Source organism: Poecilia latipinna, unplaced genomic scaffold (genome assembly GCF_001443285.1).
Source record: "Poecilia latipinna isolate Pla-1442-1.1 unplaced genomic scaffold, P_latipinna-1.0 Scaffold1868, whole genome shotgun sequence".
Classification (NCBI taxonomy): Eukaryota; Metazoa; Chordata; class Actinopteri; order Cyprinodontiformes; family Poeciliidae; genus Poecilia; species Poecilia latipinna.
This window is the reverse complement of record NW_015114484.1, coordinates 129,842-148,987: the sequence shown is the minus strand read 5'-3', so window position 1 is coordinate 148,987 and position 19,146 is coordinate 129,842. Positions and strand designations below refer to the sequence as shown.

Sequence of the window (19,146 nt, the reverse complement as noted above, 5' to 3'; positions counted from 1 at the left end):
TTCCATCATCTTGCTCCTAGATCAGACCATTGGTGCAAGTTTTCAAAATAAATAAGTGACATTTTTTTTTTTTTTTTACCATGAAGAAGCTTCTGGTCAGTCTCTGTTCTCATGGTGGTGCGACCTCCCATGCTCCTGAAGATCACAGAGTCTCTTCCAAGAAAATCTGCGGTCAGTCCTGTGTATAACTCACCACCTGCAGGCAGGCGGAGTCAGAGGTGGAGAGAGAAAGAAAAACATTTAAACAGCCAATTTCATTTCTTTGTGTCTGAAAACCAAAACCAATAACAGTTTTGATATGAATCAAATCACGGATGACGGGAAGATTGTGCCCGGTGCAGTCAACCAGGACGTGTTGACTGCACAGACAGTCACAACACCTCCAGAGGGTTTTGAGCCCTGACAAATAAACACGTCTGATGCAGGACCTACTTCCTTAGCAACAAAAACAACATCTCTCCTTCCAGTGAAAAGCCAAACGTCAAGCAAACATGGGTGAGGTGCTTGGAAGTAAACGACAGAGGAAAAGAGATGGATAATGTGGGAAAACTTAGACTTGCATTTTTTTTTAAAGCATTCCTGGCCAATATAAAGAAGGCTATTGAGGTTACAGTCCCTCAAAAAAACATGCAGTTGCAGACCTTTGGTGGTGAACATCACCAAAATGTGTTTTTCGATTACATATTTTCATCTTCTGCTGCGGTGAAATTAAGGCACACTGGATTCACGACAGAGGAACTTCACTGTACTGTCGTATTGTATTGTTTTATGAATTAATGTTGTAGTTTGTCTTACTCGGGTCCGTCATCGCTCTTCAGCAGCGTTAAGCTGTACTCAGTGGCCTTGTTCTCTCCGTTTTTTTTCCTGTCACAGCTGTTCTCATGTTCCTCGAGATTAATAAAAGAACTTTTAGTTTAGCCACAAGCTTGAACACAATTGACTGAAAATATGAGAGCAATTACTTGAGCAAGTCTGTGTACAACTCTGTCTCTGACCTGTGAACATAAACACATTAAATAATTATGTCATTAGCAAATCTTCTTCCTAAATTGTAAAAAAAATAAAATAAAGAGAGAGAGAGAGAGAAAAAAAATCCACTTTTTTGATATTGAATCATCATCACAGAGTTTTTCTCAAGAACTCCATCTGTTCGGAAATCTCAGCTGTTTTTAATTTTTTTTTTTTTTTCTTCCCCGGATAATGTTGAAACTGAATCTGGCCCACAGATTGCTTTTGTACAACATGGTGAAGAAAAATATATATATATTTTCTTTGGCAGTACTAATGCTATCACAAACACACCCATTCTTCTTAAAATCGCAGAGACAAATACAATGTCTTCACATAGCTTTGTTCTGTGATGTTATCTCATGAGCAAATATGGAAAGATAGACAAACTAATTAGTGCTGAACATACAACATTGTTTCTTTTGAGGAAGGATCAAGAAATGTATCAGCTGATAACTGATACAAATGAGTTTAGCGCAGTTTAGCTACGTTATCAGAGAAAGATAAATAGTTGAAAGAATTGTACTTTGAAGCAATGCAAGCAATTTTAGTTATTAGTGGCACTGATTGTAATTGTTGAAAATCTTAAAGAAATCAATTTTCCGAGATAAGAAATATGGAACAAGAAATTAATTTTATTGGACACAACTTTGCTAGGAGGGGAAAAAAAATAAAAAATCCACTGCGTCCCTTTTTGAGTAATCTGAACACATCACCGTCTTCACCCTGCATTTATAGTTCACATTATCAAATGTTCCCGCTTTAAATCTCCCACTATTTCTGCAGTGAGCTTGAAAATTTGTGTGCCCATGTGGCCACTGTACATGATATCTGGGGTCTAAACTGCCAAATATTTGGCTCTGGCTTTAACATTCTCCTGCCAAACACAAAGCACTGCTGGATGATTTCTGATGCTGGAATCACCCAGCTGTGCAGATGTATGCAGACACACACGCACACACACACACACGCACGCACACCTACACACACACACACACACTATGCAGGCCTCCACCCTAAAAAGATCCCAGGATCATCTGTCACTGGCATAAATCAATGTTCCTTCACAAGGTGCAATAAATACTTAATGACATTTCAAGAGAAACACCCAGAATTGTTTATTCTAGCGGGGATATTTTCAAAATGTGGACGTTTCACCACATGTTAAAGCCAAGAAAGGTTTGCTTTTAATAAGGTTTTGTCTTGTTGATATGACAAAGCACCTGCAACACAAAATAGTTTTATTGGAGGTGTACATTTCTGTCCTTATATGGAACAAATCTTACAGGTAGCCATTTAGAGATATGACAAATGCAGGATATAATGGTGCAAATGACTTGTACTTGGAAGTTGCGTTTTCTGGTTTCCGACACAGGAAGAACTTAATATGATGCCTAATAAAGTCAAAAAGTTGCCATTCCAGAGCCATTCTGAGTTCAGTATGCAACGCAATGCAGCATATACAAAACCTAGTTTTGTTGCAGGATGATAGAAATCAACTATTTGCCTAACCACTCACATTAAGCTTACCTATAGCACCATCCACTTTCCTTTAAATGTGAAACTATATAAAAAGAGGTTTTAAGTCTAAATGATTTAGTCTGCAATAGTTCCTGCTGTTCACTAGCAAGAGAAGGAGTGAAGGTTTGCAAACAAACAGGCTGAAATACGAGGATCTTTAGTTCAGTTGAGTGAAGATTGTGTCAGGTGACATCTCCAGACAGATGTCACCTGACACACCACTTAAACACTATTCAAGCAGCGTGTTCTGCTGTTTGAATGCCATTCATGTTGCGTATTTAATTTCCCTTTGGGGTCAATAAAGTATTTTTGAGTTGAACTTGAACTTAGCGGTTGCTGCAGTGGAAAACGTATCAATGTCACATGTCTAAATCCCGAAACCCTGTTTGCTTTCCAACAGCTACATCATGGAAATAATGTGAATGAGAACAGATCCAAACTAAAGTACAGCTAGCTTGAGTAAAGAGAACAGGTGCAGATCATCAGGTCAGGGCCAGACTGCAAAAGTTACGTCAAGTCAACATGCTGACCAATTATATCATCATCTGTCTGTTATTAAAGGCTGCCTTTTAGAAGACTGTAAGCTTAGTTCAGACTATTTATGTGCTGAAATATGAACAAGAGTTATTTATTTATAACAGACTGGACTGGACTCACAGTTACGGTTGCATCAGTTTGCATCTCAATAAACCAGAGTCAAATATTATACCCCATATGGTCTACACACACACACACACACACACACACACACACACACACCGTTAACATTCCACTATTAGTTCCACAAACAAAATATTAAAGTGATAAACACATATGAAAAGTGAACTGTGACATACCGCTGAAGGTGCTTGTAAAGGGAAAGCTGGGGTCGTGTGGAACCTTTCCTCGTCCGCTCTCCACATTCACTGGGTTCGTGGTGAACACGTGCTGGGGAAGAAAAGGCACAGTTACAAATGTGTAAATTAAGTCCAGCAGGTGGGCCCCGAGGAGAACTCTATCAAGCTGATATTTATCACAGCTCCAGAAACGCATGAGAAATATAGATTTGCTTCACAAGAGTCAGATTACAGAGTTGAAATATTAACTGAATCATATATTCCTCACCAGCTCTTCCAAGTGGAAAATCCTTTTTTTTATTGACCATCTACAAACAAGGTCAGCCCGTTGCACCACCTGAAACTGATTATCTTGTGAAGCAAAAGTTCAGCAGGTACAAAGCAGACAAAACATATATTTATTTTTTATTTTTAAGACGTTACTGTAATTTTATTGCGGGGGAGGAGAGATTCTTCGTCATTGTCTCAACGTTCAGTTTCGTCCAACTGGGACGTTTTGCAGTTTCACACAGTTTTTCACGTTTACTCGTCCTTTCATCGAACTCTCGCCTGTCTGAGAACGAAGGGGCCGTCTGAGATAAGAGGAAATTTAGGATTAGCGGAGCTGCCAGAGTTCAGACAAATTTCCCACTCAGTTCCCAGTGCAGATCAGTCCTGGGAGACCTGGCTGCAGAGGAGCCAGCTGGGTAATAAAAGAAAATACTGCAATCAAATGAAATCTGCTGTTAAATTTTGAACTTTAGCAACAGTAACACATTTGTTGACAGTTGCAGATTTCATTGTTACGTTTTAACGCTGGTAAAATCTATTCCTGCAGACCGAAAAACAGACAATGAGGCAAAATCGTCAGTTTCTGCTATGCTATGCTGGCAAGGTAACTAATTAGTTTTTGTTTACAACAGAAAATATTCCATTGTCAATCATGTAGAGTAGTTTTCAACAAATATAGAATGTACATTTTGAAATAAAATATCTAAAGACACATTTTAAATCTGGCCTTTCAAAATGTGCACAAGGAAAATGAACTTCTTTAGGTGAGATCCTAAAATTGAGCAAATTGACAAAAACATTTTTCTTTTAGAAATAATAAAAGCAGTCCACCAAAAAGCGGATCAAATTACCACAGAGTCGTACAAAAACAGACCTTAACAGCTGGTAGTTTACCACTTGTTTCTTGTTACAACACGGGCCAAATAAGCATGAAGCTGACTACCTGTTCCGGAAAAGTATTTAAGAAACACAATTCGGCCCAGATCATAAAAAAAGGTTAATTGAGTCCACTTTACTTCACATACCAAATACATTAACCTTATATTTGGGTTAGGGTCATCACCAGAAGACATTAACGTGGTTCTGGACCAACAGAGATTGGCAGAAAAGGCAGATCTCACTTAAATTCATTGGTTTTACAGGCAAAAAGCAATTTTAAACCACAGACCATGCATTTTCACACGGATGTTGTGGTGTCCAAGCTTGAACAATCTGTTGATTTGTGTCAAGTTGAACAATTTGAAGGAACCCCGCCCTAATTATTTTCTGCCCACTTTGTGTGCGTCACCAGCTGTAGCATCAAAACATCCTCAGCACGATATTGTCACCACAATATTTGACAGTTGTGTCTTAGGTTTGAAGTTTATCTTGTCATTGTGGCCAATTAGCTCAATGTTTATATTGTCTGATCAGAAAAACTGTCTTTTCCACATGGGCAGCTACAAATGACAGTCATACTTGAAAGTCTGTGGAAAGGGCGATCTTTCTCTCTCTGTGGGAAATGTTTTTCAGTCACATGTGGGTTGTGACACTGGTGTTTCAGCACGAGAAGCTTGGCAGCAGCAGCATTTTGATCATTCCTGGATTTTTTCCAAGGAACAAGTTTTATTTCCTTTTACAGTTAAGTGAGATGTCTGAAACTTGGCTCCAGCTGGGCTTTCGAACAAGGAACTGATCCCAAACAAACATTAAAACTACTTTAAAAAAGGCCAACATTACGGAATAGCATAGATCTGAACTCTGTTGAACATTTATACACTTTTGCTAAAAGTAAAAACATAAATTAATAAACAATACAATGGTATTTTAGTATAGAGACTTTATTTCTTTTCATAAGTTAAAGAACTTTTAAGAGCTCTACCATTTCTACCAAGAAAAGTGGTGAAATAACTAGTGGTACTAATACCAGAAGCTTGTTATTCATTGATTTGCATGATCCATCAGTGCCTCCTTAAGCAATGCTTGGAAAATTTAGGCAGATGCTAGCAACAAAAGCTTAAGTTTATTAATAAAAGCAGAACAAAACAGAAAGACCTGGGGGAGTGTTGGCTGTTTGTGTTTTATTAATTTATCCTTTTGTTTTTATACATGGTTAAAACATTGTATCCTGGTATTCCAAATAAATTCAGATGCAACATTTTGCAAAAATGCTCCTTCCTGCATCCCGATGGCCCCACCTCACAGCAGCTAACAGATGCAAAACCTCAACAGGGTTTTTAATTTCAGAGCCGTAACTCATGCTGCCCACTGCGGTGAATTATGTGGCACAAAGCTCAGCAAATCAGCGCACGATGAAAGGGGCAGAAAGGGAAACCTCAATGAATGCATCCGCAACAGGGACAGGTGCAAAGTCCAGTGTGTTCGTGTCTGTCCGGCGTCACCTTCCCATTACACCTCATTAGGACCAACACTTACTCTTTATCCTGAACAGGATCTGTACTAGTCTTTGAGTGCAAATAAATCTGCCCACATCTTTTGTTCTGACTGCGGAAAAAAAAAAAAAAACTTAATAAAATGCTGAAGTGGTGAGGGGGGGGAGACGGGGTCTTTTTGACTTAACTCACTGGTGGTTCAAAGTGACTTAATGAACTCAGTCCACATCCTCAGACTGTGTGACTTTTTAGGTCAAGAAAGGGTCGCTTTGGATAAAAGCCCTTTTGTCTCCAGTCTTTCTTCCTCCACTTCAATGCCACCTGAGCACCAGGCCGTCTGTACCAGAAACGTCTCGGTGCGATCAAACGCAGCCTGCTTCCAGGAGAAAAGTAGGAATGGATGGTGACAGGAGCAACTATAAAACTCTGACTTTGATACAAACCCATGTGACAAATTAAAGTGCCCTGGCCGTGAACTCCGTTTCTGAGTCCATGTTCCTCTCATAAACAATAGAGCATTGTTGCACGGTGGGCGAGTCCTTCGCTGAGCAGGGATCACAGGGGAGATGATGACATTGAAGTCAGCTGCTTAAAAAAAAACCGCCTGTCAGAATCGGCGAACAATACGCGCAAAACCCATTTAGTTTTAGACGTGCAGCAACACACACACACACACACACCTACACACACACACACACACACACACACACACACACACGCATGCACACACACACACACACGCATGCACACGCATGCACACTCGTGCAGCACAGCAGTACGTGTTGAGGAACATGAACGAGTCAAAGTGGTCCGGCGCAGGAACATTTCCTGGCAGTCTCAGGATGTTTAACTTTTTTTTATTTTTATTTGAGACATGTATAGCTTTTTAAGTGCTCGTCAAGAGGTTTGAACGAGTTTTACAGGTAGTGAAGTGAATATGCAGAGCCCACAAGCACACACATCGCTGAAACACAAACTCACACTGATTAATCTCTGGACTTGCAGCGCCTTGCAGAAGCGTCCAGGTCCAGACCTAAATCCACGTACGAATCTGAGCTCCAAAATTGCTAGTAAAGCAGGATGATTTAAAGCCGTTTTGCAACGAAAGCAGGTTCTGCAAAAATATTAGCTCAGGAAGACTGAATGCAAATTTTCACCACACTTTTTAGATTTTTATTGGAAGAACATTTGAAAACCATTAAACTTTTCATTTCACAATTATGCGTTACTTCTTTAGTCTTTTAAATAAAATCCACACAAAATGCATTATTAGTGAAAAAAAAAATCAAGAAAAGGTTTGTATTTTGTCATCATAATCTTATTAGTAATTCTGGTTCTTTATTGAGGATTCAAATATTTTTTTTAATTATTATTATGGAAAAAATATCTCGTCTTCCCATCTGGTTTTCTCCTTGTAAGCGTGTACAAGTGCACGTGTGTGTGTGTTGGCTGTGTCTTGCTCTTTTGTATGTTTTTACACTGCTCATTAGCTCATCCCAGATGAGCAAGAGTCAAGTTTTCTAAGCGTCGCTGCGTGTGAATGTCTGTGTCTGAACGTGTTTTCTCGTCATGTTCCATGGGAATCGAGCGGCTCATTAGTGTGTCAGAGTCACTCGGGCCACACTCTGTCAAAACAAATACACACAAGTTCTGTGATACAGAGAAGGAAACATTCAGAGCTCTTTATACTTGGTTCTGCCAAGCATAATACAACACAATACTGCAGAACCCCACAGTAAAACTGAGAAAAGTCACAGCAGACAGTAAATGGTAAATGGACTGAACTTATATCGTGCTTTGCCACTCATAATCCAGAAAGCTGCATTAGTTTCATTTTAAGTAAAACCTCTGTTTTGCTCCTCATTCCCTAATCTCTACCTTACAAAATATCTTCTAGCCATCCAAATCTAACACTTTTTAGTTACGTTAACTCTCTGCTAAAGTCAAATTCAGACGCCGCTCTCCACTCTGCTGATCCGTCGATTCATGTCTGTCCATTAAGGTCCACCAGGACTCTGTTCACACATGTGCATGCAGCCCAGATGTTTGAGTGCTAAAAGAGAGAAAACCTCCCAGGAGAAGTTTGACTATCGCAATCTGCTGGACTTTGAATTCAGCTCAGTGAATCCTGGTTTGTTGTGCAGCCATTTATGCTAATTCTGATGCTAAGTTCTGCTGATTTTCTCTCTTTCCAGGTTTACCCTCTCCATTCATTCCCTCTCTGCTTTACTCCCTTAGTCCCCCACAGCAGCTTCTCATCTGTTCATTTACTCAACTTTGTGCCACTACAAAGTCCCCTGGGTTAAATTACTCCAGAGTCAGATCATCTTTTGTTCTTGCTTCGACTGGCCTATGAAGACTCAACCACTACAGACCTGAACCCAATATGGCCCATCTGAACAAGTCTCTATGTGCACCGAAAAGATGTGGCGTTCCACTTCTGCTCAGTGTGTTTATGACACTGTGACAAAAAAGGGCAAAAGGGTGTAGAAACAATGAGGTGCAGAGAATAACATGGCTGTATAAATATGAATTTGGAAAAATCTAAACGTTTCCGTTAGGATAAAGATGCACCTCTTCTGAACTTTGATATTTTTTATCCATAACAGATTTGATCCCTGAACCATTTCAAAGCAAGACTTGAACAAACTTGAGATATTTTTGATAAGATGAAGTCTCACTAAAGCACAAATTTACCAGGCGCAACATCCAAGAACAATGGGGGCAGCCACAAAGTCCATCAACACAGACCCCAATGGTTTCTTTTTTACCACTAAAAATAAACCATTCACTAAAGAATGAATGTAGACAAACTCTTGGACTGACTCTTGTGGTGGCTTTCACCTTTAGACATTAAACTCAATCAAACAAAGATCAGCGCCACAAATATTGAAGACCAAATCCAGAAGCAGCTACAGCAAAACATTAAAGGGAGGACAACCCATCCAGGTTTCAGTTTAGGATCAGAGAAAAAAATAAGAGATTGTTGTGGTGCAGTAGAGTAGACGCTGCATGGTGGGATTTTCCTCGCTGCAGCCATCAAGGCTTCAATTTACATTACTCTTTAACCGACTTTAACAATGTTAGAAACAACTTTTAGAGATGTTGCTTGCATTTTTCCCTTCAGAATTTGAGCTGAGAAAGAGTTTGTAACAAGGAAACACTGAGCTTCAATTTCAGGAATTCTGAGTATGCAAACATTTACAGTATATTTCCTAACTCTTGACAGCTATTGTTTGTTGCAAAAATGTAACTCTTCTTTGTTCTTCCTTGTGGGGTTTAACACGCAGCTCATTTCTTTTTATTTGCGTTTCGGCGTCCATGTCTTTCATCATGTTTGTGTATGTTTCTGTCGCCATCTCTGCGTATTTATGTGCTCAGTTTGGTGCCATTTGTTTCGTTTGACCGGCTGTTTGTGTATGTGCGTGTGGTCTTGTCCTCCTCATGTCGTCGCTGTACGACGGAGGTTTATTTGTACGTCTGGGACTCTCCTCAGGCAGTCGTGTTGCTCACCGTGGGGACGCTAGCCTATGTGCATCTGTAAGTGTCAGGTTGTGGTTACGATTCCCAGAGGAAAGCAGACTCACAGATGAATACCATATGATCAGGATTAATTAATATGTTGGTTTTACTAAGACTTTTTGTAAATAACGCCATTTAAAAAAATAAAATAAAATTAAGATTTTAATTCAGTCTCATTACACAACCATTACAAAAAAAAAAACTTTCCATGGATTTGAAATTCCTGTTCTCTGTAGCCAGATATCAGTCTTGTCCATCATGAGGTTGTGTTTAGTGTTTAATGGACTAGAATGCTGTCAAACACACTCTTTTGTTTTTATCCCATAAAAATACTATGGGGATTAGCTAATACGGAATATCAACAACAAAGTCTGCAATACTAATAGATTTTGACTTGTGAAGAAAAGCCTTGTTCTTCACTTCACCAGCTGCTTTCAAATGGATAAAATCCACAGTTCTCACACAGTTTTATAGATTTTTATGTGAAATTTTGTGGCATTAGACAACATTGCAACAAGACCAGTGGGCTGATGTGAGAGCATTAGAAAGTAAATGGGTACATCTGCCCCTAACAGAGATGAAACGCCTCCTAGGTTAAAGGTCATCCCACCCAGTGTCCAGTCGGAGTGCCTTGGAGACTCATTTCCTGGGAGAGGTCACACAAACAGGCAGCTGTGTGTTCGCCAGTAAACGATTGGTTCAATAAATGGACACGTTACCTTTGGTGCTCTTCTGTCAAACGGCACGGTGCTTTTAACCCCTACCCTTTACTTTGTACACCACTGATTTCAACTACAACTCTAATACATATTTCATGGAAGAAATTCTCAGATAATATTGCAAGTTAGGGTTAGGAGGGGGGGGGTAGACTGGTGAAGGGGTTTATGGAGTGGTGCATGAAGAATAGATCTCAGCTCAAAATTACCAAAACAAAGGAGCTGTTACTAAGCTTTCAGAGGGCAACGCCCTCATTACATCCCATTTCAATAGATGGTAAGGATGCAGAAGTGCTCAGCACATACAAGTACCTGTGTGAACATCTGGACAAAAAGTTGAACTGGTTAGCAAATACAGACAAGATACACAGGAGAGGGCAGAGCCACATGTGTTTTGAGAGCAGACTTGCCTTTTCTCATGTGAGCTCTAGGCTACTGTGCATGTTTCATCAGTCAATCATTTCAAGTGGACTTTTGCATCCAGTGGTGAGGAAAGGGGGACACTCAGAGGCTGGACCGTCTCATCAGGAGAGCTGGCTCTGTGGTTGGTATGAGCCTGGAGTCTTTTGAGACGGTGGTGGAAAAGAGGAGTTGAAGATAGTTCAGGAAATTACCGCCCACCTCTTGAACATTTTTTCTCCCAGTAGAGGAGTTCCTCTCAGATTCCTGCCAGTGGGCTGTTCAACTAAGAGGTTCAGGAATGTATTTATGCCACTGGCCATTAGACTCCACAATGCTCTCCTGGAGGAACGGTGGGAAGTGGGAAAATTCACTTCTTGATTTTTTTTTCCTATTATCTTTGATGAGTTTTTATATCCTTATTGGCCATTTTATTATTTTTTTAATGCTTTTATGGATAATTACACACGTGTGTGAGCAAAAGACTGCCTCATAATTTCCTCTAGATAAATAAAGTACCGCACACTGACAGCATCGACTACCTGAGAGGACTAGACTTACTGTTGGAGTGGCTAAAGCACACATACACACACGCACACACACACACACACACACAAGCAGGAGAGAGAGACAGCTAGCCCAGTTGAAGGGGTGTGAGATTCGACTCATTTTATGCACTCTGATGGACAGAGCTGCAAAAATGGAAAGAACTTGTTAAAACTCTGCATCATATGTACATCAACTGTAGTAAGAATTAAAACAAACAAAGGAAACAAAGGAATACATGACAATGATTACTTGTTATGTGTCTTTCATTCCCTGTATAACTAAACAAGGCTATACATTTTTAAAACGTGGAAGCTTTCACTCATGTTTCCATCAAACTGTGATGCAAATTTTGACAAAATGTTTAAAACTGGAAAGCTTCTGAACATGTAGCCAACCTTTAAATGAAAGCCCTCCCGGTCTTACAGGGATTCTGCTGATTTGTTGTTTTGTTGTCTTTTCTTTGACTATTCCTTGAAATCCACAAAGTAGAAACCACAATGAAAATGACAGATTGGAAGTGAAAAGGAAAACTGTACTAGAAAGGGAACACACACATGGATGACTAACTGAATACTTAAGGAAAAAATAATGTTTCACCGCACTCGGTTTCCTTTATATATGCTAACAAATCAATGCATTCGTTTGCTAATGGTTGGCATTCTGCCGCTGCACTCGTTTCCCTTGGACAGCTCTACCAATGTCAGACAGCCCTTGTCTGAATCCAGATTTTGACCCCCTCCTGCTGGGTTGTAGCAGGAGTGAAAACCATGAAAAACTGCCTTGAAACAACAAAATAATGCAGGATCGCTTTAATGGCTTCATTCATAGGTTCTTGTCCTTTATATGGCTTTGACTGTGAGCCTAGTGGATACGAGGAGGGACAGCCGGCGCAGTTAAAAAGATGTATAGAGAGGGTTGTGCTGTGGCCGAGTCGCCCTTAAACAAAACTCATGCCAGAGCTGCCTGTTGAGACCCCAGTGATTTGTACCCAGACCCCCAGCCTGTCTCAGTTTATTTTCTTTTTTCCTTTTGGAAACTGGAAGCAAAACACACTTCTTTCAAGAACGTTTCCCTAACAGAAGCACTTCAGTGCCACCCAGTAATTCTTCAGACTGTCCAAATGTCTCACTTGGAAATCCTTCGCCTTTCATTATATTTCTATTCCATTACTTGATCCAACACAAAATGCAACTTTGTACTTGACTCTGCTATACTAACCTAGAGTTTCCAAGAGTAAGACATCATCTCATATGCACCACTCAGCTGCTGCCATTAAGATGGGTAATTTTCAGTTGAAATATTTCCCAGTCAAAGAAAAAGACTAAAATTTTGCATTCAGGTTTCATTAATTCTTTGTCAACTTTGCATATATTTGTAGGCGTCTTTCGACCATCAACAAAAGAGGCTTACGATTCTGAAGCCTGTTGTTATGAGACACTGAAAATGAAATGATATTAAACCTTAAACCTTAAAGTTTAGGGTTTAACCTACATGTACACGCACGTACGTTTACGTATATGCACGTAATATTTGTTGTACTCTTTCTTACTCACCACCACATACAATAGCAGATAGTTTTGCATCCAAAGAGCACATAAAACATCACAACTTTCTTTAGTCACCAGCAACCAGCGCACTAGCACAATGCACATTGCAGCTGTGGTGCCAGGAGTGTAACAATAATTTTGTTGATGTTGCAACTTTGGGCTATATGGAGCAACCGATCTAGCCTCAAATTCTCTGATCAACATTTCATGCTGTGTCATGCTTATTCTCCCTTTCCCACTTCCAAGTGTCCCCAGTTTGCACCACCAAAATCGTTCTATAAATACTTTATGCATAGCAAAAAAAAGAAAGAAAGAAAAAAAAAACCTGTCACATCCTTTTTAGTACTACAGGAAACCCATTGTATGTATGCATTGTATCCAGGAAGACCTCGTCTGTTCCTGCAAAGGTCCTCCAGATTCTGTCCATTTTTGAATTTTGAGATGTGGTTTTGGTACAGTTTAGTTTTAATGAAATATTTCTACATGTCTATAAAATTACCTGTTGTTACAATGTACTCCCTCTATCATATAAAAATATGGTGCCATGAAAAAAAAACTACTTTTTCTGCCTCTAATGTGACACATCTCCCATTCAACTGAAGTGAGAAAAAAAATAAAGCTACAAGTATTTTATATAAATGCTTTTGTTGATGCATCTTTGAGTTAAGGATATTTGCCAAAGTTAATTAAGTCTATCAGATTCTGAGGTGATCTTTACTCTACACTTCTCTCCAGATTACAACACAGATTTTCCTTCAAAAATGTAAGAAAGAAACAAACCAAAAAAAGTCAATCTATAATTTTCACTCTTAGCTGTCCAATCTTGTCGTACCTTGTATGTATTGTATGTATTGTTCCTCAATAACAGGTATTGTTCCTCAAAGAACCTGCACTGTGAAAAGTGTGTAAATAATCAAAAAGGAAGCAAATATTTGACCTTTTAGTGCAGAAACATTTTAAAAGCTCCATAGTTTGTCCCAAAATACTATAATTACCATCTTATTGGAAATGTTGGTGTTTTTATCTTCTCTATTGAAATTAACATTTAAAGTTCATTTGGATAATGTGATGTAGTGCAGCTCAGCATACATTCACCTAAACATGAGTTTTTGTTTAGGTCACATGCTTCCTCAAAAGCCCTTTTATTAGTTGCTCCATGTGTGTGCAAAGTTGTTTGCTTATATCCATCCAGACAAAGAACAGATGCACATCGTTCCTTCACTCCTCCACTTACCTCTCCTCTGTGGCCCACATAGATAAAGGCACACATGGGCTGGAATGCACCGGTACCACAGGCCAATAGGTGAGTGCGATTGTACGGCTGCAGGAGGCGAACAAAGTTGGCACACTCCGTCTGCAAAACAAATCCACACAGACTAATTAAAGCTGGGGTTTTTTTTGTTTTTTTTACATCTCTGACATGAGCCTGTCATTAAAGCGTCGGAGTGCAGAAAGCCCTTAAGTGCTCGCAACATATAAAAAAGTAGGCTACATGTTTATGGTATGTCAACAGGAAACGTCTGCCCAAAAGCATGATGAAAGAGCGCTTTGTTGTGCACACAAACACATCTGGGCGAATAAAGGGAGAACCAAAGAATAAATCAAATCACAGTGACTGTTGTCAAAATGCAGATAAGCTGATTTCCATGGCCTAAATGATTTTTTTTAATGAGGCTTATTGATCGCATATGTTTGCAGTGAAGGCCAAGAAGAATGTCATCTGATAACATCTAAAAGTTTTCCAACTACTCATATTTTGGATTGAATTTTGGACGGCAGCCATGACTGGCAGAAAAAGCTATGAAAATATCAAAAGAACGTCAGAAACAGAATGGATGCCTGTATGCAAGCATAAATATGTCCATACTTTTCTCATAAAATATGACTTATAAAAACAATCAGTGCAGCTTGCAGAATATTTTAGTTCCCTGTAAAGGTTTTTAGAAAAGCAAAAATGCCACATTAAGCATAGAAAATGACAGAAGGCTAAATCATGAAAGATGCAGAAGTTAATATTTTACTGAAACAGCTAAAAACAAGGTGACAGAAAGGCTCAGATAAAAAAAAAAAAATCAGTGACACAGAAAAACAGAACCAAAAGGCTTTATGTCTAAGGATATAAGTATCATGATATTTCTACATGAATATGGAGGAGCTACAAAAGCAGCAGCTGACCAAAGATTGTTTTCTACCAAGACGAAATAGTCATTTCTTGAAGATTAATCAATCACAACTGCTCAAGTATGCGCTTCATGCATGCGGTCCAAAATATTCATAATCAAAATAAGTTTAAATAGTAAACACAATGAACTCGTCTTCTCTATACTAAAAATAATTTGAGTAAAAACAGATTTATTTCCATGTTTAAAAGTTCACTGTGAAACATAACTGGTTACCAGTTTAGTTTATTCCATTTTTAATGTAATTATGTACAAAAGTACTACTATTTCATTTAGCTTTTCTTTTTTTTTTTTTTTACTTTTCCTTTGGATAAAAAGTGATCCATTTTGACTGTGGCTTTCAACTAATTTTAAATATTTTGGTGATAAATTATGTGTTGCTACCAGCAAAGCTGACGGGAGAGACTGAGTAAAACAGCCTAGGTAAATGTAAAATTTATATATGCAACAAGAAAAGTATTATTGGCAAATATCAAGGACTATATCTAAGAATATTTGTGTTTTTCTGTTTTTTTTAATTGTTTATTTATGTTCTCCTAAAGCTGTTGTTAAGCTCTTATTTCCTTCAGTGCTTTAGCAACACTGTCTGCATGACGTAATTCGTGTTGCTTTGATTTGAGAAACAACTTTCATCAATCAAGTGACACATGTACTTCAGACATCACAGGACAAAATCCGCATAATTTGCTCGTATCTGAAAACAAATCACATAGAAGCCTCTCATTTCAGTGACTTCTCTGAAAGGTGAACCAGTAACGTCAAACACAGTTTGGCCAATCATAGACAACCTCAAAAAATGCAAAGGAGACTTTTGAGATTCTTCATTTGACTTGTTGATTTGGAAATCTTCAGGAACATTTCTCTAGCACATGTGGAAATTGCTGCTTAGAGTTAGTAATGCAACCACATATTTAAAAATGCACAATAAGCAGTTTATCTTAGGTTGAGTGTTTGTTTGTCAAAAAAGCTTTGGCACTGGTAGTGTGCCAACCAACATAGAAAACATTGGATTCCTCTTTGTCTGCGTTTTGCAACAGGATGCACAAAATCCTGCTGAGCTGAGTGGACTCAACATGCGTAAATCTGCCTCACGTTCAGCAAGAAAGTTGTCTTAGAAATCTTAGGTGCCTTGGAGACCAAAAAGGGGAATGAAATGTTGAAAAGCTGAAATATGTCTCCAGCCTTCCACTCAGGGATTTGGGGTATTACAATTCTGTGTGGTCTTTCAGAGAAGAAGTGGCAGCAGAGGAAGGTTGGTTCAGCAAAAAATGAAGCGGTTTGATTTCTAACACACTCAGCTCTCAGCTCTTCTGGCCAGAATTGAAAATTACAGCATAAATATCTGGAGAAGACAAAGGCCAGCAATGTTCCTTGTATTTAACTCTGATTATTAGGAAAGATTTGGGTGACCACAAATATTCCTGCACAGAAATACATGCTACATTTTTTATATGTTGCCCACAAAAACCACATTGGCATGAATAATAGTTCTGACATGAACAATTTTATATCCAAAACATTGTTTTATTCCTTTTTTGCCATTTCAATCATTAATATAAGTAAATACGAGTAATATCATATTGTCAAGTAGGTTTCCCTGGGGCTTTGCAATTTACAGCATGAAACAAGAAGAAAATGTGTTTCCATCAATCACTCTAAAGTTCAGTTACATGTGAACACAGTAAAAGTTCATCCCCTGATGTCTAAAACCAGTAAAACAATTCCTGTACTTTTTTTTTTTTTTTTTTTTTTTAATTGAAATCTCATCTTGCTCTGGTAGGAATGTAGATCCATGAGTTCACAGTGCTGTGTGGAGATCTAGATAAAAAAAAAAAATACTGCAGTGAAGCAATAGTGAGCTTAATTGTTTTGGATAGCATAGAGTAGGCAAAGAGTCAGTGTGTAGTGAAGTTGCATGGCAACCTCATTGCTGACGAAACCCGACTGTCTGCCACATTCAGTCATTTTGTGGAAGTTTGACTAATCCAGTGATCTTACAAACAGTGTTACAGTACTGAAGAAAAAAATAAACTAGACCAAGATTCATTTTGCATACATGACAGCACATTGACAATCAGGCTGCATGTCTTTAAAGACTTTGTGGAAGCTATGAAGAAGGTTAGAGGTTGATCCACGCTGAACTCCAGCTCAATAGACACGATGTTAACTTTTTTTTTTTTTTACAAACCTCCAAAGAAAGAACAAGATGCTGTAGAAAATACACCAAAAGCAGCCACTGAAACTGCATAGCTGGTTAACTAGGCTGTAATTTAATGATATAACATTCAATACAACATCTGAAATGTGCATCTTTGGTCACATTTCGTCCCATCATTTACCAAAGTTTAGAACGTTTTCAGCATATTTATGTAAAACCGTTATAAATAAGCAATATTTTAATCATTTAGTTTAATTCAGTTTACTCGTTTAATACCAACAATTCCCACAAAAGTAATTTGAAGGCAAATGAGTTTAAGTTCAACACTTAGCTACATAGAGTCCAATCATATAGTTCGATTCAGATCCAAATTAAAAACTGTTGAGTTCAGTCCTAGTTGTAACACAATACAGATTAATTCAGTTGATCATTTAGTGCTTATTAATAAGAGGTTTAAGCCGATTGCACCGAGCAAATCTCTCATTCTGAGCAAACTTGTTTTTTTATTATCATTGGCAAAACAGTTTTGCAAGCAACAACGCTGTGCTCATTATCAAAATGTCAATACAACAGGAAGAATGCTGACATTTTTTAATCACCGCCATGAGGAAAAAGTGTTCCTTTATGAATAGTCAACAAGTCAGTGAGAGGCAATTTTGGACATACAGAGTGGACTAGAGTGAAAACAACATGGAATAAAAAGCGAGACTGATGCTGTAATGCTAACAAGAAACATAAAAACAAATACATAAATGTTATGCATGTGTGAATAAGACCTGGACGGCAACATAGCTGGATGAACTAGACCATCCAGTTGTTTGGTTTCTACAGCTGGAAATGCATCTGAAATGATGCATTTTTAGAGAGGACTGGAAAGTCTTTCAAAATGGAATGAGATCATTTTTCCCCAACACTCATAACTACTCCTATTATGTTACCAAACAAATAGTAATTTTAGTAAAGAAAAACTCAACTGAGCAGCCTAAAGAGTTTTATTTACAATGATTTCTACAATCTTGTTTTCTAACAACTCTAAAGAGAGAAACAATGTGAAAAGCTCCTGCAAAGACCACAGACCAGTTTTTCAGCATTAGTTTGTAAACAAACAGACTTTAGAATATGTGTACATATCTAAATGTACTATATAAAACTACCTGGAGGACATTTCTCAAAAGTCATTACCATGGTCCGCCTCTCCTTATGAAAGGCCTGACTATAATTTGACTCATACAACAGTAAGGACCTCACACAGCATGTATTTGGAACAAGGGTAACCACTGGGCTTTGCTAACGGATTCGCTCAATGACCAGGATAACTACTGTTGGCAACACAAATCGACTATTATGAATTTTTCTGCATTTTTGGATCTGAAGAAATATTGCACTGACTTGACCAGCTGTGTACAACTGATTCATTGAGGCACAAACAAACACACACACACACACACACACACACACACACACACACACATAAACAGTTTATTACCACAGCCGTCACCAGATCTTAACATTCAGATTTCTGGACTGTGGGAAGAAGATGGAGTGGCTGGAGAGAGAACACATACATGCATGTGGGAAACATGCAAAATCCATGCAGAACGCAAGGTTCTTGTTAAGAGGTATTTACCCATGAGAGATTTTTCTACCACACATCACCCACAGAGGGAACACAATGTAGCAGCTCCTCTGTAATGAAGCTTTACCATAGAAATGGTTGGATTACAGACAACAATAGTGTTTTAACTAAAAGATTTAATTATGTATAAACAATAGCAGACTTTCTCTATTTTTTTAATTAAATGTCATGGCTTATAAACATTGCAATATTAAATTTTGGGTAGGTACTACACTGCATTACATATCTAATTTTATCCGCTAGGGAAAGGAATATGTGCCCAACTCATTTGCAGTCAGCTTCCAAGAGCAACATGCAAATCAATGAAATGGAAAGAAATGGAACAGCAAGAACAAGGCAGAACAAGTTTAGCTGAAGTCACCAAATGCCTTCACTCTGCCTGGTATTTATTTGTTTCAGCAGTGATTAATGATTGTGGCAGCTGTGAGGTTT

General features: G+C 38.5%; 1 protein-coding gene across 1 annotated transcript in view; it reads right to left on the bottom strand.

Moving 5' to 3' along the window:
* Positions 1 to 19,146, bottom strand: part of sema3bl (sema domain, immunoglobulin domain (Ig), short basic domain, secreted, (semaphorin) 3bl) — a 65,451-nt gene that overhangs the window by 14,464 nt on the left and 31,841 nt on the right. Inside the window, exons 4-6 of the mRNA XM_015014966.1 lie at positions 13,975 to 14,094; positions 3,366 to 3,456; positions 80 to 196 (exon numbers count right to left, since the gene is read on the bottom strand). Of these exons, the coding sequence (XP_014870452.1) occupies positions 80 to 196; positions 3,366 to 3,456; positions 13,975 to 14,094 (328 nt within the window). The remainder of the gene's footprint in view (positions 1 to 79; positions 197 to 3,365; positions 3,457 to 13,974; positions 14,095 to 19,146) is intronic.